The 21,224-nt window shown below is 41.1% G+C and overlaps 1 protein-coding gene across 9 annotated transcripts in view; it reads right to left on the bottom strand.

Annotated features, from left to right (window-relative positions):
• GK (glycerol kinase) overlaps positions 1–18,183 on the bottom strand; it is a 69,480-nt gene extending 51,297 nt beyond the window's left edge. For 3 of the 9 annotated variants that reach the window (XR_004318285.1, XM_032476036.1, XM_032476037.1), the window contains exons 1-3: positions 17,934–18,183; positions 8,346–8,419; positions 6,106–6,212 (exon numbers count right to left, since the gene is read on the bottom strand). Coding sequence is in view for 8 of the 9 variants with exons in the window: in XM_032476036.1 (XP_032331927.1) it covers positions 6,106–6,212; positions 8,346–8,419; positions 17,934–18,011 (259 nt within the window). In the remaining variant the exon portion in view is untranslated. The remainder of the gene's footprint in view (positions 1–6,105; positions 6,213–8,345; positions 8,420–17,933) is intronic. The other 6 variants (XM_032476040.1, XM_032476038.1, XM_032476042.1 and 3 more) reach the window with 4 other exon arrangements.
• Between the last annotated feature and the right edge of the window lie 3,041 nt (positions 18,184–21,224).

Here is a 21,224-nt window from a genome sequence, read left to right as displayed (position 1 = left end):
AGAAGTTTCCATCTGTGCACCTGTGTGTGCATGTGTGCATGCCTGCATTTTAAGAAAATAGTCACAGTTAAAATCCTCCCTGCTGAGCAACCTCATATTATGGTTAGTTAGAAATTCAGTTTTATGCATGTAGTTTAATAATGTGACAAGCCACAGAGTTTGAATCAGGCATAAGTACAGTATGTGATGGCAATTGTATTATACTAACCAACATCTAACTCAAGTGCTATAGTTACAGTTAAGTTACTCCAAGTAAAATGCTAATCCATGTCATCTTATTCAATTCCGCTTGATTTAGTTAGATTCGGAGGTTCTTAAGACTTTGTGGTACATTAGAATTAACTCCAGAGGTTTTAAAAAGTATCAGTGACCAGGTCCTGACCCAAACATTCCAATTTAACTGACCTACAGTGGGATCTGAGCATTGGTTTTTTTTCTTAAAACTCTCCATGTGATTCTACCACACAGCCGAGTGCTAGGATGGAGCTCTTCCAGAATTTAAGATTAGGACACACCTTAAAGGCTATAGAATCAACAACACATCTTATGCTCATATCTCCTGTGGAATCACCTGTCAGGTGACCATTCAGACAGTGTTTCTAGTGACAAGATACTCACTGCCTGTCTCCAGGCAGTCCAGTCTCTACTGCTCAGCTTTGTTATTAAAAAAAAAAATTCCTTTTCCTCATTGCTTCCACCTACAGATCTTTGCTATATTCTTTGGAGATACATAGAAATAAGGTTAATCCTTCTTCCACATGTCAATCACTTTTTTAAAATTGAAGTTCAGTCAATTACAATGTATCAGTTTCTGGTGTACAGCACAATGTCCCAGTCATGCAGTCTATCACTCTTAAAGCAGCTACTTTGTCCCTTCAATGTTCTCTTCCCCTGCCTAGGCTAAACAATCCAACTTCCTTCCACCGCCCCACCTCTGTATGGCATGGTTTAAAGTCCCTTGACCACCTCTCCTAGGAACCTGCAAATATTGTCCACATTACTCAAGCTATACACCAGAGGAAAACACAGTAAGAATGTTCTGACCAACACAGAGCTGAGGGGGACTAGCAGCGCCCTTGTCCTAAATAATCTTTAACCAACACAGATTTATTTAACACCTTTTCTTGAGATACAATTTACTACAAGGAAACTTATAGGCATAGGGTAAAAGGAAGAGATTTGGGGATGACTTTTTAAAAAATAGAAGATACAAAGGTTTATAGGAATAAAGAAGGTAGAGAAAGGAGAATGTGGGGGGGGGCGGTTAAGGGGGCTGAAAAACAATGGGATATGGTCCTGATTCTTGTAGTGCCAGGAGGGGATGGAATTAATACACAGGTAGAGGGAGGAGCCTCAGTAGGGAAGATTACTGCTTTCCTTGTGACAGCGGGGAGGGGCCAAGAGAGCCAGACATTAAGTACAGAGACAAGAAGTTGAGGAATGAAAACCCCAGAGCCTCAACTTTCTCCGTGAAGCAGCACACAAGATTATCTGCTGAAACGGGGATTCTGAGTCTTGGGCATTATTCAATAGAGCTCAGGCTCTGAAGCCAGACTGCTGGGGCTCAAATTTCAATTCCTGGGCTTCCTAGCAGTGTGACCCTGGGTCTCAGTTTTATCTTCCATAAAATGGAGATAATAGCTCTCACCTTACAGGGTTACCAGAAGGAATCCCTGAGTTAATGCATATTAAAACAGTGCCTAGCACATAGTAACCACTCAATAAATGTTACTGCTGCTCTTCACAATCACTGTTACAGAGAGTGGAGTATCAGTCGCAGAGAACGGGACTGAGCCAAGCAGGACACAGAAAGGAATTCCCCAGCAGCACTGTGGGCACAGCAGAGGCCAGAGACCTCAGTGGGATCTTGGCAGTGGTTTTCAAGGTGGAGGAGTATTGTGAACACGATGACTGATGTGATACGAGACACCTTTAAAGTGAGGGCTCACAATGAATTTGTGGTCTACTAAACCCTCCTATTCTTCCCCAATGCATTAATTTTCCCTTAGCTAGGGGGCTGCTTCCTTCTTTGTAGTCCTTAAATTGCTATTCTATGCCCCTTCCACCACCTTTCTTTATTGGCTCATTCTAACTTGTATGCAGAACTGTTTCTAGAGCTATTTCTATCTAATTCATTGGTCACACGTTCCACCTTGACTGTTCCTTCTTTCCCTCTATCTTAATTCAGTTTCCTTCATGCTAAGTAAAATTGCTTTTCTTGCAGACAATCAAAATCCAGTGAAACAGCTTCTCAGGACTCTCCTCCACCCACAAATGCACATCTAGTACTGGTCTCTCCCCACTCAGGCCTTCTGCAATGCCTCTCAACTTTTTCAGTGTGCTAACTTCTTGTCATTTGTACCCTAAAAATCCCCTAGGATTTTCTATGTTTCTTAAAGAAAACTTTTGACTGCTCATCCCAGTACATGTGCCCCTCTTTAACAGCTCCTGATTTTAATTCCCTCTTTGTCAGAAAAACACATTCAGGTTTTATAATTCTCGACCCTTGTTCACCTACCATTTAAGAACTATATGCATAAAGTATATATTTCCTGGCCTTACAGTATTTATTTATTTACTTATTTGTTGGTTTATTTAGCAGGGGGAGGTAATTAGATTTACTTATTTTATTTTTAGAGGAGGTGCCAGGGATTGAACCCAAGGTCTCTGCAGGGCCCTGGGCATGCTAAGTATGTGCTTTACTGCTTGAGCTACACCCTCTCCCCTGGCCTTGCAGTCTTTTAGTTACAGATACTATAATCATTGGCACATATACAACCCAATGTATTACTCTTGTATCTAGCAGGCTCATACTTCATTTATATATTCTTTTTCAGGAGATGTTTTCCTCAATATTAGTGTCACTTTAAAATTAACTACTTAAATGCAAGATTCAAAATCTGGTTACATTTTGCTTAATACTGCCTGTGAAAAGTTATAAGCACAGTTAAGAAACTATACTTAGAAAAAAAGCCTTTGGAAATACCTCAGAATGCCATCATTGCTGTCCTGGTAGAATGATGAATGACATGCATCCTTATTTAAAAATAAAATCATAATGTATAATTGGGACACATTTCTTAAAAAAAAAAAAACAAACCTAAAAACACACATAGTAAAATAGTAAGAACCCCAGAGGAAGGCTCTGGGGCTACTAAAAGTGCCATGTGGGAAGAGGTAGAAAGTTTTTTAAGAAAGCAGTCTCTGGAAGATGTGTGCTTGTGGCAAGTTATAACAATTGCAAATGAGATGTGGTCACTGCTAGGAAGTTCTTTCAGAGAAAGATTGCCTTTCTGAGACCCCTGAGAAGGGGAGGAAATGTGTGTGGGTCTGTTGCAGGGGAGGCAGGTGATGTGGGAGTTTCCCTTTTCTCTAAGGGTGTGAGAACTCCTCTTTAATGGCTGAGAATTGGACACTCTCAACTTTGTAACAGCGTATGTTGCATTTTGCTTGTATCATATGAGAGAGGATGAGTGAGAGTACCTGATATTGTAATTCTTTCTACTTTGTATTTCCTTCAGTCCAGTCACAGGCAAACAGAGCTGCTCAACTCTCTAAGAAGGGAAGAAACACCTTACTTGTCTTGGGCTCCCGTGCGCTGCTAAACTGGAAAGTGAACTTTCATTTTGGAGACACTGTTCATAGGGACCTGAAATCAACAAACTTTCTGACAGCTGAGGACAACTAAAACCAACGAAATTGGAATTTACAACCAGCTATGATGAACTCAACAAATATTAGGTTAAGATGATAAATCTATCACTCTTTAGCTAGAAAAAAACTAATAGTTCTATACAGGCAAGCAAAAGCTTGGCCCTCGGCAGTGCCAATTCAAGAAATTATCTGGGAAAAAAATTTTAGCACAACTGGCCTGGTATGGAGGGTCTTGTGGAACGTTCTCTTCCTTGGCCATAGGCTGGTAGTTGCTGAGAAGGAAGTGCTGGGTCACTTTGGTTCAGGTATGGGTTTCACACTGGCCAGAGGAGTGTAGATCAGAGAGCTGTGTGTTCAGTATCCTTACAGACACTTGGTGCAAGTGGAAGGCAAGTCACTTGGACTGGAGTTATGTGTCATCTTCACGAGCACCACAAAAACAAGAGAAAAAAGAATGGCACCTGAGTGGGTCCAGAAGGCCAGCACACCGCAGCGTACCTTACCTGCACGGTAGGTGGAGTGAGGTCAAAGTCATGGCCAATGGCTCTGGAATCTACATCCTGAATTCAACCACTCAGATTATTTACGTCTCTGGTAGTGGATATTCTGACAACAGAACGTGCTACGAAATGCCTCTTGTATGTTTACACTGTTTAGACTGTGAAAGCTGTGAGGACAATTCAAGGGAACATCCAACAACCGCTCTGACATACAACTCATCTGAAACTTGGCAAATGCAACTCTAAAAGAAGTCTGAAGTACTTCAACCTAGGTGTAGGGATAGTGAAAATGAGGGATGGATATTAAAACATTGTTAATAAAATATCAAATTGCACAAGGCGATTTCTTTTAAAAATCAGTAATAACAGAAATACCACTGTTACAATTGCCCATTACTTGGGGATTGGATTAGCATGTATCCCCATTTGACAACTGCACAGCCTTATTTGTGCTCCATTGTTTCCCTAGCACACCTAGCACACAGAAGGCACTCTGAGTTTGCTGAATGTCTGGTTGTGATTATGCTTAGTCTTTGTTTTTTTTAAAGTGAGTTTTACTTATACAAATAAGGGGAAGTCTGAAAAAAAAATCAAAGTTTTAACTCAGGAGTGGTAGTAAATCTCAGAGCCAAGATGATATGAATTAAGGCACCGCCCAGACCAACTGGTGGTTCGCCTTATCTTTCAAACTACCTGAGGAAGGAAAAAAAATAGCCCTAGAGTGATGAACTGGAGACATTTAAACTCTAAAGGGATGACAATGACCATATTATGCTTTCACTCTTTACACTAGCCTATCAATTTCAGGTGACTGGGTTTATTTTCTCTCCCAGTATGAATGATGCAAAGCCAAACTTGGGCAGTCTATTAAAACTACTAGGAATTAACATAGAGATGTGTAATAATGTAACACTCTCAGACAATTATTTCAGGGAGATTTCACAAGTGAAGTGTTTTGATTTCAAACAACCTCCCCCCACCCAAGCTGTTCCTTATTCTAGTCTTTCTCTACTCAGTAAAGGGCATCCCTATCTCCCCAAGAGCTGCAGCAAAAACCCCAAGCGCCATCTCTGATCCATCTCTCCCCCCACCCTACTACCCTCTCTGTTACCCTGACATCTAATCTTACCAGCAAGTTCTGGCCCTTCTCCCCCACCTCCACTGCTACCACTCTCAATCAAGTCACCACCCTCTCTCTCAGGACTCCCGCAGCAGCCTCCACACTGTCCCCTTGAGTCCACACTTAGGTCTTTACTGTCCAGTCTTCACACTGCTCCCCACAGCAGTCAGGAAGTTGCTTTTAAACTGTAAGTCAGATCTAGTCATCCCTTACTGTCTTGCTTAAAGGCTCCCTGTGATACTAAGAATAACATCCAAACTCCTAGGGCCGACAAGACCCTATCCACTTCCCAGATTTCATTTCCTCCTGAAACCCTTTACCCACCTACCCTCACTCATCGGTCTTCTTTTACTCTATTTTTGACATGCTGGCCTTCTTTCTGATCCAGGAATGTGCCAAGTCTATTCCCACCTCAGGACTTTGCATGTACTGCTTGTTTCCTCAAACACTGTTGCTCCAGGGATTTGAATGGCTGGCCCCTTTTGGCCTTTGAGATCTCAGCCAATGGGTTACTTCTTCAGACAGGTCTTCTTTGGGTATCCAATTTAAAGTAAGCCTCTCTAGGCATACTCTACCATATCATATGGTTTTATGTTCTGCCCAGAATGTCTCTGTCTCTCAAGTGAGCTAGCATCTGTCTGCTCTTACTGTTGGTCTCACCCCCACCAAAATAAAAGCTTCATGAGAACAGGGACCTAATCTTTCTGTTTATCTCTGTGCCCTCATTTCTCACAATGCTTGCCACTGCATGGGCATTCAAGGACATGCCGAATGAGTGAATACATTCAACTGAGATAATCATATACAGAGTAAAATATTCAATTAAAATACCTTTTATGTTGGAAATATCAATATTGAGCTGTCCAAGTTTCTCACACGTTTTCTCTATACACTCATAGACAGAATGCAGAATCTCCTTAGGGTCTTGTTCCACCCATCTTTGAACAAAAGAATACAGTTTGTTAGCCCATAAGAAAACAATACAGATATAATTTTTATCACCAGTTATGTTCACTTATGAGTGTGTGACTGCATAAATCAAAGAAAATCACATAAGCAAAGCAAAGCACATCCAATATTCTAAAGAAATGATTTAAGGAAAAGCCTATTTCCTCCACATTTTTATTATTCTTCAGATAGTAATCATTTAAAAGGAGGCAAGTAATACCAGGCCACAAACAGCAATATCCTACCTCTTTTTAAATCATTTTTTCACATTTGTTAAGAAATTAGTTCCCTAATGCTTTATCAAAATTCATCAAACCCACAGGATATAAACTACCTTCTTGTTTTACTAGTCACTAGTAATTTTTAAGCAGACTAAGAGATAGATATTACTCTTTTGATGGGCTGATTGATTTCCTTGTTTATTTGTGAAGCAAGACAAATTCTAAAAAGTCAAATAGGTATACTAATCTCTTTTGTCATTTTTTTCCCTAAAATGTTTTGTTAGAATTTATGGAAAATATGTAAATTCTTTCCAATAACTATTTCATGAAGGTAAGTGACTGGTCCACGTTTCCAGACCCAATCCCATTGCAATTCTGCAATTCTGGTTAAGGTATGAAGGCCTCAAAAGGATGAAAGGCTCCTAATAAATAACAAAGAAGAGAAGCCTGGGAAAAACAGATAGCAAATGAGGAAACCCCAAAGTAGAAATGACACAAGTTAAAAGAATCCTACACTAGGATCTGGAAGTAGCAAGGCAATTCCAAATGCCTTTCTTTCTTCTTTGCCTTCCTTGGGCCTGCCTGGCTTTCATAAGCTTAGAGCTGTCTCTAAATTCTCTTTTTCCAAAAACCCAATCTCCTTCCATGTATTTCTAATTTTTATCCCTCCAAGACTAGGTATTCTCTCTCCCAACTGCACTGGGATCAGGCCTGTGGACGGTCATTTTAATGCTGGTAACATGTCAATAGCTTTTGTTATTAAACAAAGGAATTCTCTAAAAGATAGGAGAACATTTATGAAAAATTTGGTAAGACACCAATTTTTTTTCTGTCTTAAATTGAACTAAACTTTACAGGGACATGGAGAGATCTAAAGTGCACAATCTGTTGAGTTTTAACAAATGTATATGCCAATCCAACCAACACCCCAGGCAAGATATAGAATATTTCCATTACTCCAGACAGTTCTTTCATGCCTCTTTCAAGTCAATCACACATTCTACAGGCAACCACTATTCAGATTTCCATCATCCTAGATTAGTTTGGCCTCTTTTTGAATTTCAGATAGAGCCATGCAGTATGTATTCTTTTGTGGTCAGCTTTTTTCACTTCCCATAATATCAAAGAGATTCAACCAGGTCATTGCACGTATCAGTTCACCTTTTAAAAATTGCCAAACAGTATTTCATTGTTAACGTTCTATTGAAGACAGACATTTGAGGTATTTCCAGTTTGGTCTGTTATGAACAAAGCTGCTATAAACATTCACGTATATGAGTCTCTCTACAGACGTATGTTTTCATTTCTCTTGGGTAAGTTCCTAAGAGTGGAATGCTGCAGATGTGTGATTAATTCTATAAGAAATTGCCACTTTTTCCAAGTGGTTGCATCATAAATATCAAATATTAGATATACTGTATAATAAATGTATATGTATTATGTGATGTATATGTAGTAATTCCACAATTATGATATATGAACATTATTCCCCAAAAGGATGATTTTAGTATTAGATAAGATATACGAATGCTTCTTAAAAATTTTTATGTCTTTATTTAAGGAAAAAACTCTTACACTCAAATCTGCAAAGCAGCAGTTTGGCAATGATGGAGACACAAAACTAAGTGACTTCAAAGTCAATGTGGAATTTCTGATATCTAATACTCCTTTGCTTTGTTACTTTTTTATCCTTTCCTTTTCTATCACTAAATTCCTAAGTCAATCATCCACATGTTTTTGTTGAGCTACGAAGTTATTGCTTCTTTTCTTGACAAATACCTATCCCTCAAATCTTCTCAGGACGGTGTTTGGTCAAGTTTACTTTACAAAGATATAGGGCAGGTGGGGTGAGATGGACTAATAAACATGACGTATGTTTACATACTAAATTAGGAAACATACCCTTCTCTTGGAAACTCTTGTTTTATTTCCACTTGATGATGACTAAGTAGTTCGGCTGTTTTTGAATTGAAAACCTGAAAAATATATTGCAATATTAGTGGGAAAATGTAGGTAGAGAACAAAGATGTTTGAAAGTTATTCAGCAACTGAAGTTCTTACTCATGGATAGAAAAAGTCCAGTAAGATGAAATGTCATACAAGATGTTCTACTTTCTCTTCAGATGGAATCGTGGAAGTTATAAGGTACCTTCGGAAATAATAACTTCTCTTTAGATAAATAGAAATCTATTAAAGATAAAGCTAAAGAGGCAATTCCCTGTTCTTAAAAAAAACAAAAAATGGTTCCAGATATAGGAAATTTAATACATCAACCAATTAATGGTATGGATTTCTTATAAAGAATCGGAAAACCAAGAATAAAAGAGAGCTGGCAAAATGCTGATAGTGATGCCGTAAGTTTCCGTTTTGTATCCATCTTGGACGTGGAGACAGAAGTTACAGATGCTCAGGCAGGGAAGCATACTGTGTAAATTCCTTGGAAGGGCAGTGCAACAATCTATCTAGCTCTTATCAGAGGTAAGTGGAGCCACATCAGCACAGAGAGAACTGTATTGTGGCATTAAGCTGAATGCTCTCTGTGACATGCTTGTCATGAATTGCTCGTGCTTGATTATAAAACATTAAAACCAATGGACAAAAGTTACCAAAGAAGTGTAGTACAAGTGTCCACAATTTTAATACCACTAAAACAACTTAAAAAAAAAACTTATTAGCAACTTGTTTTTCAAATATATTGTTTTTCACCTGGGTGTACTTAGACTTGAGTACCAAATTACTTAGTCTTTCAGAGTAAAGGTTCATATTTTAATTAAAATTAACTTCTAAAATGACTGTAATCACAGTAGTAAAGTCATATCCAAGCAGTGAACAAAGTGTTTCCATGTCTGGATTTCCTGCGGGAGAAAATTTCCTGCTGAACACAGACTAAGAAAGAGAAAGTAATAAAAAACACATGATGGGTCGGGTCACTGCTTTCTTCCCTTCTCAACACACACATCACCTTTCTGGGAGGAAGTGATAAATATAATGAAAGCAAGAAGGCAAATTCTCAAGTCCTTTGAGGAGATAAAATACCTTAGAAGTCAAAGGTTCATCTGACACACCATAAATAAAAGGCACTTGGCAGAACCCCGCATAACATCTTGGTAATTTACAACTTAGCATTAGGGATGTCTCTAGGATATCCAGTCCATTTGTCCCACTTTATCTGCTGAAATATCTCTAGGGCCTGGAATAGTGCCTGGCATGGGTTGATAATAAATATTTGTTACATATCTAAGAAACTATAGTCTATCAGGCACTTACTAGGAGAAAAATGATCAAACAAAATGGGAAACAGTTGTGTGGCAGAAAAACTCAGGAAACCACAGTTGAATAATTTTTCTTTGTATTACTGCTGTTCCCGTAGTCTACCCTAGTTCCCAAAGGACTCTGGGATAAGAAACAACGTGTGCCCTTTTGCTGGCTGGATTCATAAAGACCTCAACAGCAGACTTACGGGGCTTAAAGTGGAGTAGGATCCCTCATTCATTACCTCCTAGTTTTAACTAGGCTAGCTTCAGAACCCTCACACTAAAAATAAACTCAAAGGCCTTTAGAATAGGCACAGAAAAGGGAGCTCATTTGGTAAATTCTATCTGCCATATTAGAACATGATGCTGTCTGACCACACAGCATTTGGATGTAACAGGATTGAGCCTGGACCTCCCTGGACTTTTTCAGAGCTGAGTCTGAGGAGAAAATGGAGATCGCCTTTAGGTGTTTAAGACTGGACCCTGTGCACTGCTCCCAAGTTTGTGGGACACTTTATAGATCTACTATTTTAGAACCTGTAACTTTCTTAGTGGAGTATCATCCAATAGAAATATAATGCAAATCACAAATGCAAGCCACATATAATTTGAAATGTTCTCATAAAAAACAGTAAAAAGAAACAGGTGAAATTAATTTTAATAATTATTTAAGTCAACATATCTAAAAAATCATTTCAACATGTGATCAATATAAGAATAATTATATCATTTACCTTTTTTTAGTACAAATTTTTAAAACTATTACTATTATTTTGAGTTTTTGGTGGGGGGAGGTAATTAGTCATGCTTATTTATTTTAAATGGCAGCACTGGGGATTGAACACAGGACCTCCTGCAAGCTAAGAGCACATTCTACCACTGAGCTATACTCTCCCCCCATGAAGTCTTTGAAATCTGGTATAGATTTTATACTTATGATCTACATTAATTCAGACCAACCACAACTAAAGGGATCAAGAGCCACCTGTGGCCAGTGGCTAATATACTGGACAGTGAAGTTGTGCAGTACTGCTTTTCTCATATATCTAGGTTCATGTGAGGAATCATAATGAATCCCCTGACCACCCATTGGTCTGCAGATGGGCAAGTGTACGAAGTAGACTAATGATGTTTCTATAAGACTGGCTGGAGGGTTGCTAACTCCATATAAGAACACATTCATTGTCCAGTAGTGAGAATGCTAGTCTGTTCTTTTCAAGTAGACTTCAAAAGCCATCGTCAGTTAAAGACGGTAGTGGCTACAGAGTCTGCTTTATAAAAAGGTCTAGCACTTTCATTTGTTTAAGAATCATTACATGGCAAGGGAGAAACAGCCAGGATTACAGATGCTCCTCATCTCCTTCTCCCTTTTCAAGTTTGAAATTCACCAAATTTAAAAGTCAGTTAAAACTTCGGACACACAACAGCAAAGAACAGAAAACTCTCTTTAAGAAAATGAAAGGCTGAGGCAGGGAGAACAGCTGCGGATGTGTCTGCAGTGATCCAGGTGAGACACATGGAGGGCTCCACTTGGAGGAAAGCAGCAGTGGGGAATGAACGATGCGAAATGCACCGCTGGGAAAGAGTCAGTTCACAAGATAGGGGCAATTAGATGCAGCAAGGGCTTTGGATGGGGAGGAGTGACATAAAAGGAGGAATACTCAAGGCTGACAGGTTACAGGTTACAAGTTAGGGTGGTCAGTGTTTACAAGACAAAGGCAAGGTGAGGAGTAATAGCTGCGGTACAGCAACGGTTAAGGAGACTGCAAATTTTTAGAAATAAGATTGCAAATTTTTAGATTCTGTGTTTGAGGTGTTACTGCGGCATGGAAGTGGAGACACCCAGCAGTCAGTTGCTTATGTTTTAGGTCAAAAGCATAACAAAAGCGGTCCATTAAGGGTACAAACTTGGAACTAGTAGATAAATAAGTCCTGGGATCTAATGCACAGCATAGTGATTAGTCAGTGATACTGTATCATAAACTTCAAAGTTGCTAAGAGACTAGATCTTACTTGTTCCCGCCATAAAAGATAATTGTTATTTATGTGACATGACAGAGGTATTAATGCTACAATAGTAATCATACTGCAATATACAAATGTGTCAAATAGCACATTGTACATTTTAAATGTATGCTATGTTATGTCAATTATGTATCAATTTAAAAAAAAAAAAGAGGGGAAGGGAAATAGCTCAGTGGTAGAGCGCATGCTTAGCATGCATGAGTTCCAGGGTTCAATTCCTAGGACCTACATTAAAAAAATAATAATAATTAAAAAAAAAAAAGAAAGAGATTCATTCTTAGAATTTCATGTGGGCCAGAAATGCAGTTGAGAACTACATGCTTAGAGTAATACGGAGGCAAAGAGCACAGGACTCGGGGAGAGCTGGGCCTGGGCGGGGAGGGGGAGGTCAAGCCCAGTCCTGCCCATGTCAACTCTTTAACTTTTCTGAACCTCGACTTTTCCAACCATAAAAGGATTAAATAAAATAATTTATGAGAAGTTTTTTTGCAGAGGGCAGGCCCATAGCATGCACCTAAAAGATGTTACCACTACTATTGTTGCTACAACTGCTACTATTTTTAATCACTGTTACTGTTACTACTACCACCATCAGCACAGCAGAGAGGTAATAGAGTTAGGATTCAAAATCACCAGCTCTGTATTCTTCTAAGCTTAAATCATGTCTCAATTCGATTGTTTGGAGGGGGGAGGGCATTAAAAACTGGAGAAACAAGCTAACGTGAGAAAAGAGTTCAGCACAGGTTTATGAATAGCATAAACCCAGAAGATGTTACCGCCACTGCTGCTGATACTATTACTGCTACTGCTACTTCTTTCTTCTTCTCCTTCTCCTTCTTCTTCTTCTTCTTCTTCTTATTATTATTATTACTACTACTACTACTTCTATTACCTAGAAGTGGTGCAATTAGAAGTCACTAGCTCTGTACTCACCATTGTGCCTAAATCATGATCAATTCCAGGTTTGGAGGAGGGGGACAGTTTAAAAACACGGAAGAAACAAGGAAAATTATTTTTATAAAAATTGTTTAAAAAGGACTTTCTGAAACAATGCATGCCTTCTGTCTCAGAAGAAGGGGAGCAGTGGAGAGATGAAATGCTGTCCTTACTAAGTAACTGTCTTTCAGGCTTGCCTTACTCATCCGATGACTAATTCAGCCATCCCATCATAAACATGCAGATTCATTTCCCTCCCCATGTGATTTCCCCACCAGCCTACTCTCTTCTGTCACACTCAACTTTACTGTGTGATAAGCAAGACATTTTTTGGGAATGTAAACTCACTCTCTAAAACACTATGATACTATATAAATTTGCATGACCTAAAATAAAAATACTAGCTACCAATATGTTACACTGGCAAACAAAAGGCATAATGGCACCTTCCAAAAAGCCACAGAAGTAAAGACCTAGCAAATGGCTTATTTTTTTAAAAATGAAACCATATTAAATAGTATATATACTTACATTTAATAGAGCTATAGTTGCCAAATTCAACTTTTTCCAAGAACCCGCAAGTTTTACCTTTCTAGTCTTCCAACCCAAGAGTCAACACATTGAGCCCTGCAGGTCCCTCGCTGCTGATGTCTATTCATGTAATAAGCACCTACTACATGCTAGATGCTGTGTTAAGCCTCGGGGGGGGGGGGAATAAGACACCATTCTGCCCCCTCACAGAACTCAAAATTAAAAGCTCTTAATACTTCTGCTTATGAGAGACAAGAGGACGAGAGAGTGGCAGCTCTCTCATGAGACCATGCTCCTGCCATTTGTGTAATGTGATAGGCAAGAAAACAAACCAGCTTAGTGGGGAAAAAACCCACAGAAGAATCACAATTACAGTTATTATAAGGGGGCCCCATTCCAGCTATGGGTCAAATTAGTTTTACCAAATTTAATGTTCATTAGTCCCTGGCCCCTAATGGGTGCTTAATATATATGTGAATAAATAAATGAAAGAAAGTGGAAATCTGTCCCTAAGCCTTCTGAGATCTCTAAGTATGATGAGACAACTGGGGCCAAGGCAATGTTTCCTGCCAAAGCAGGTACACAGCTACAATTGTAGTCATTCTTCACAGATGCTGGCTATCAGAACAAAATGGTTATGCAACCATTATCCACGGTGACTACACCTGAGCCCTGCCCAGGATCCACTTAACCTGAGTCACAAGATAATCAAAACCAGAAGGACTTATACAAAGGCAATATATATATATTTTTTTACATATTGTGAAACCAGTGTGGTTGCTTTTCTTGGTGAAGATTCACCCGTGACCATAATCACAACTGCTAAGTGGCCTTCCCCAGCCTCCCATCTCCCCTTCACAGAACAGTCGGTCCTCTGTATCCACGGTTCCACATCTGTGGATTTAACCAACTGGAGATCAAAAATATTTTTTAAAAATTCCAGAAGGTTCCAAAAGGCAAAACTTGAATTTGCCCTGCCCTTGGCAACTATTTACATAGTATTTACAACTATTTATATAGCATTTACATTGCACTAGGTATAAGTGATCTAGAGATGAATTAAAATATGTGGGAAGATGTGTGTAGGTTATATGCAAATACTGAGCCATTTTATTATAAGGGGATTGAGCATCCTAGGATTTTGGTATCCACGAGGGTCCTGTACCCAATCCGCCATACAAAGGGATAATTGTACTCCAGGGAGCTGGGGAGTGAGCCTAGGCAGGAGTTAAGAAGATTGGCTTCTGACTGTGAGAGATGGGGACTTGGAATCCTACTTCCACCAGTTGCTCTGCAACCTGGGGCACAATCCTCAGCACGGGTAGTCACCTGGGTAAAGGAGCTTAGAAATACTACCAACCACAGTTGTTATGAGGACTCACTGAGATGATACCAGAAAAGTCCTCAACGTAGTCCCAGACACATTTCAAGTCACAACACATTCCAAGCCCTTTTTTTTTAAACAGTCAACTTAATGCAGAAAATGCAGTTACCAAATTTTAAAGAAGGAAGTTGACACTGAGGCTGAAGCTTTTGTCTTATAAAGAAATGGCCCCTCCTTTAAACCTGTTACGCTAATTCTCTTTTCCAAGAAGTTCCTACTCTGCAATCTGGGTAAACATGTGCCAAGCCAGTTCACTTTCCTATCAGACAAGTTGGAAATTTTCCTTTGGTACAAAAGGTATGCATAGGGTCCTGAGACGAAATTTTTGACAACTAGAGGAGGAAATGAACCCGTTCTAAAAATTGCAGGTCTACTAATAACAGAAGAAATTAAGTAATCAAACATATCCAAGTCAGAAAGTTTTAAGATTTTTTTGACAAGGTAAAAAAGATAACCAGAATTAAAATTCAGTTGACCTATTAGAAAGAAAATTTGCTCAATAAATATGTATAAAGTGCCCCCATAGATAAAACATGTGTTCATCTGTCATGTTGACCAAGATGTTTTAAGGAATACAAAGATGAACAAGTCTTAAAAAGGAGGTTCCTGATTTCAAGTACAGCAGATACATAATAACACAAGGTAGGTGATAAGAGCTATTAATAAAGATACAAAAAATGCTATAGGGACGGGGAGAGATTCTGACTAAGGGTTTGAGGAAGACTTCTACTAAGAGATGGCAGTTGAGCCAGTATTTGGAGGTAGAGCAGAATTTCAAGAAGCAGATATGGGGAATAAGGGAGGAGATAGTTCCCGTGGATGAAAGAACATGAATAAAGAAATCTTGTATTCATTACAGGAGAAAGCCAATAGAGCCAGCATTGAAAAAGGGAGCAGAAAGCATTGGAGAGGGTATTGCTCTTGTGAAAGCTGAATTAGATATGCAAGTTTACTGAATAGTGATTAGGAAATTATTTTAATAACTTTCACCTTACAAGCTTCCTTATGCCAGTTCTTATCCACTGTACTTTTCCCTGAGAAGATAAGCAATTATTTTTGAGTCATAATTATAACATGGAACAATATGACTGGAACAACTCCTGGGAATCACCTTGTGACTGAAGCGCTTATTCAGCACATCAATTATCTACATGTTGCAGGGAGTGGTTTAGCAACCTCTTTCCCTATAACCAAGGGAAAAAACACCTTGCTAAACCATTCTCAAGGTTTTCTCTACTTCACACAGGATCTCTAAGTCTTTTATCTACCTCTGAAGCTTTCTCTCATAGTTGTTTCTCAAGAGGCAGAAACTTTATTAATCTACTTTTCTACATCACTCTTTAAGCAGGACAGGAATCTTCTGAATTTGCACCTTAGCTTAACTCCATCACTGAGATCATGCCACAGTAAACAGAACCCAACCTTTGAAGGCTCATCTTCATGTCATACACTGAACAACTAATTGGGATAACATGAAGTTGATTAATTCTTTCTCCACCAATGCAGGAAGATGCCTCTTGGGCAGCAGAATCTGAGGGGCCAGGAACAACCTGCTATAGATAAAGATTGTTGGACCACATGGACAGCAACAGTGAAGAGTTGAAAGGAAAACAAGCACAGTAAGGCTGGCCACTAAAAAGGAAGCCTACAAAATTAGGAAATATTTTACCCACTTTCAGAGAGAGCAAAGGCTGTATAAACTTGAGAACAACTGCCATGTTTGGTTTGGCCCCTGAAGTGCTTTACGAACTAGTTGCCAACATTTAAGAATAGGAAGATTTCACTGAAAAAACTTTAGACTACCAGCTTTTCTTAGAGAATTTGAAGATCTGGCAAACCTGGGCTTGTTGTGTTCCTGCTTGGCAACCATAGGTTATTCCCTTGGCTTGAGTCTGCTCTCCAGTCTGCCTTCCTCCCTCTACTCGCCGGGCCCCTGCAGGCATTTGTGTGGGCAACTCTTGATTATGGCTTCAGAAGTCAATCTACAGTTAGTCAGCACACACATCTTCATGGTCTTTCTTAATTTGGAAGATGGTAGTGCTGATTGCGTATCTTATATATGTATCAAATCCAGTTAGGCAGACTTTCTTACTTATGATTCAAGATTACTTTATAAACATTTATATGAAAATAAGACAAAGTGAAACCTGCCCTGGATGATCCAAAGATAAATAGTGGAAAAGATGGTAGAACTATGTCTTGGCAGTTCACACCGGGTTAAGTCATTCAATAAGATTCAAACTAAAACTGGACTGAAAGCTTTCCACTTTAGACAAGAGAGATGGAGTATCAAAATGAAGGTACAAATGCAGATTTTAGTCAAGTGGTCAAATTTTGAAATACATATATATGTACTGTATATATAATTTATACAGTATACACACATACATACACATACTAAATTCATGAAAACGTGATTTTAGGTAAAGAAGTGAAGATGATGCTAAATTATCATTAAATATTTACATCAACTTACCAGGTTGGTCAAATAGCCATTGAAAGCATCTTAATCAGTAGCTGGTTATTTAAATTATTTTAAAATTATCTTCCTGAACTCAGTGCTAGATCACTTAAAGAGTAAGTTTCTTAATTGCACAAAACAAATTAATTAGCAGAGTCACTTAACGTTATGGCAAAACGCTACATTGTGAATAAAAAGAGAAACAATTTCTCTGTCATTTTACTTTGCGAAGTGCTGAGAGGACAATCATCTGTTTATAATGGGCAAAGAATCAGAACTGAAATTTACGAGTCTTATAAATTAAGTAGATTCTGGTAAAAGCAGTGTAGTGTGACTTGTTCCTAATGTATCCGGCCACTTTCCTCCCCTCTCCCCTTACCATTCTACCTCTGCACTTTCTGTGAGAGAGGATGACAACGCATCATCACGTTTATACTATATCCGTTCTACTGCTCCAAAGGACGCTGTGTTAGGCTACCACAGTCGTGACACAGCTTCCCCCCCATCCAAGGACGTCCTGCTCCTAGCAGGCCAAATGCTTCTGGGGAAGAACGCAACAGCGGTCAATGTGGCCACCTGTCCCTGGCTGCAGGCGGGCCGCTCTTGCACGGATGCTCGGTGAGTCCTAGCACCCTTTGGAGGAGGAGTCCCCCCTATTAGCTGACCCGGCTCTACCATCAAGGCCAGGGCTTCTCAGATCAGACGCGGGGGGTCGCGTTTCCCCAGGCCCGGGCGGGGCAGCTCCAGCGTGGCAGGTCCTGCTCCGGGGCCCTTGGCTTCCTTCTTTTGCCTGGGGGCCAGCGCTCGAGACTATGGGAAGAACAGGATGAGGACACAACCCACAATCCCAGGGCTGCCGCCCTGTCTCAGCACCTCCTCAAACATCACCCCGGGCTCACCAAAAACCGCGTCGAGCTGGTGCCCTGGTCCACTGCTCCCACCAACGGCCCCAAAACAGCTTTCTTCGAGGCTGCCATGAAACCAGCTTCGGGTAGGCAGATGATCGCGGCCCGTTTCCCAGGTGACGGTGGCGGGTGAGTGATGGGCGGGCGAGAAGCCGAGAGGGCCAAGCGGTGACCGGCTGTAGGACTCTGGGACCGTGCTGCAGGCGGCCCCTTTACCGGCGAGGAGCCTTCTCACCCCGCCCCTCCGGCCCCGGCCCCGCCTCCACCCCCACCCGCGTTCCCCACGACTCCAGGGGCGGGGCGGGGGGGGGGCGCTGTCTGCCTGGCCGGCCAATTAGCGAACGCGGAAAGAGAAAGAAGCTTCAGACAATCTAAGGATAGCAAGACGTCACGGGGGAGGGGCCTGGGCGCGGCGGAGGCGGTGGCCGGCGCGGCGGAGGCGGTGGCCCGCGCGGCAGGTCACGTGGGCCCGGCGACCCGGTGGCGGAGCCGGCCTGCCGCAGGGCCTGGGGCGGAGGCCGGTCTTGCCCTTTGGCAGGGAGTAGCACTGGCCCGAAGAAAGGGCACAACACCCCACCCAACCCCGCGCCCTGGGGCTTCCGCTGGCTGATGGGTCCCAAAGTGCAAAAGTGCCTGTTCCTCTGGTGGGCTGTGCAGAGCGCTTGTTACTCACTCTTTGGACAGACCCTGCCGGGCCTTCCCGCGCTTCCTACGCCCGCCTACTTCCTCGTTCCTCGTCCAAGATAGAATAATCCCCTCTACGTAGGGACTGACCCTATGTAGTGTCATGTTTAGGAACAGGACTAACCATTCACCTTCGGAGGCTTTTCAGGACCAAGGAACGCGGAAGTTCTTTTGATTTAGCATATAAGGGAAACATTCAAAATAAACCTTCCCAGGTCATGAACTGATTATCCGGGAAGAAGTGCACCAGGCAACTCCCTGTCCTGATGCGCCCTTTTTCCTAGCTTGACCTCACTCTGGTGCCCCCTCCCTCACACGCCATTTCTTCTCTATTAACTGTTCTGGACGGCAAAAGAAGATAAAAGGGGCCTTTTAATTTGACCTTAAATTTACCTTGCCAGTAGTCTTTTGGATCCTAGGTTCCAGGGAGTTTCAAACTGGAACAAGACCCACTGTGGGAAATAGTTTATAAAACAACCCCGGGCATTTCTGTGCTCTTGGGCTCGTGCATTTATTTGTAATTTATATAGCTGCATATATATACATTTTACATATTTTACGTATATTAAAAATATTTCTGAAACAATGTTTATCCTCCCATGCTATGAATTCTGTATTTTTTTATTCTATTGCATATCAGTTTTTAAAAACGCTGGTTAAAAATCAGTAAATTGATTTTGTAAACCAGAATGCTCCATCAATTTCAAAAGCATTGTATTATTCCCACTCTCACATTTTTTTCACTCCATTTTCCTAATCTCCCAGTGTTCTGGAACAACGTTTCTATTTTTTCTCCATCTTGTCTTACTCCACACCACCTCACTTATTCATCTCTGTGTTTACATTTTTACCACTCTTGCTCTGGAAGCAGATTTTCCTATAGTTTGTCTAGAAATCAAATTCTAGTGTTCCAGATGAGGCCTACTTATGGAGATGCTGGACTTGGTAACTAGTGATAAACTGGCTTGCTTTAGGAGTGCAGAGGAATCCATATTTCTGAATTTCCTGGAAAAGACAGACAGGCATACAGGCAAATGTAAAGAAACTAGGCTAATTTGTCCCTGATCACGCTGAAAAACATTAGTTGAATGATAAATAAGGATTTCCTTACTCTAACAGGCAGTAAAAAGAAAGCAACCAAACCTACCACATTGATCCATTAAAAAAAAAAAAAATCCCTGACCGTGTTTGAACTTTCACACATTTTAACTCTCAGATTCTAACAGGACAGCAAATTATTGTTCACCAGTATCATGTGATCAGAATTCAGTCATTTCAGAATAAGTAGGGCTGGATGTACAAGCAAGATTCTGAAATGTATTGATCCTGTGGTTCCCACAGTAGTTTGTGTTCCACATCCTCATTCCTTTCCCTAAAACAAAACGTATACCATTGAGGAAAAGTGACTTATGCATGTCTCCTCCTGGATGGAATCTGAACTTTGACCCCCTTCTAGTCTTAACACAGGCATCCAGAACTTCTACCCAATGTTCCAGAAACTCAAGATACTTCATGGACCCATACTCTAAAGTAACTCATGATTCCTTAAAGACAAATATCTCCTTTCTTGCATTGGGTCAGTTGTAATTCTTGAACAACCTGTGGCTTTTGCTGTGAAGGAAAAACCGGGCTGGTCTAACAAGACAACTCACAGGTCTAGGAATGTGAAGGAGAGGCTGGGCTGGGCTAACAAGTCTAAGTATTGGAATACTGATCTGAGTTCTGCTAGACTAACTTGTAAATCTAGGTTAATTAGTGTTGGTTTGCTGTTTATGTGTTTTTGCTAGCCAGCTGGATTTTCAAAGATACATATCTGGCTTTGGAATGTTGGTTTGCTGCCTCCCCACCTCCACTTTTGTGATGATAATGCTGCTAAAGCTGTTCCATGCCTATTGGCCGAATACCCCAAGCTTGTACTTTACCCTATAAAACCTCATGTGCACGTCTTGAAGGTGCTCAGGGCTTCGGAGCAGAAGCCCCTCTGAGCCCGCCAGTGTAATACATCTGAGTACTCCAACCCTCCGAGTGGTGCTTGTTTCTTGACTGGCCTGTCGTTTCCGTAACATTTCTGGAGGCCCCAGCGAGATACAACCACGCCGGCCCCTTGAGCCACTGGACTGGTGGCTCCAGCCGACCGGGGGATGGGATTCCGGCAGCGAACGAGGTGGCGCCGCCCGACGGTATTTCGGGTTCTCTTTCGTGACGGCAACTCGGCCCCCAGGTGGCTGGGCTACAACCAGATCCAGACTCCATGGAGGGACGGACAGACTCACCAGGTAGCCGTCCGGACAAGGTAGGAACCCCCGGGAAGTATCAGGTCCTGTCCCATTGGACAGAAGAAGAGGCTGATCCCCTCCTACAGGCTCTCCGTCTGATGGTATTTCAGACGGGGAAATCAGGTCAGGTATCAGGTCCTATCCTAGTGTACAGAAGAGGAGGCGGATCCCCTCCTACAGGAAACAGGATATTGGTATTGGTGGGAAGAATGTTGTTAACCTCTGTGTGTGTGTGTGTGTATGTGTGTGAGTGAATGAGCGGCCTGTGAAGCATGCGATCAGGCTCGAGTTTGTAGCTCCACGGCATTCTGCTACGGAGTTCGAG

The sequence above is a fragment of the Camelus ferus genome, chromosome X (assembly GCF_009834535.1).
Source record: "Camelus ferus isolate YT-003-E chromosome X, BCGSAC_Cfer_1.0, whole genome shotgun sequence".
Classification (NCBI taxonomy): Eukaryota; Metazoa; Chordata; class Mammalia; order Artiodactyla; family Camelidae; genus Camelus; species Camelus ferus.
This window is presented reverse-complemented; position numbering and strand designations above follow the sequence as displayed.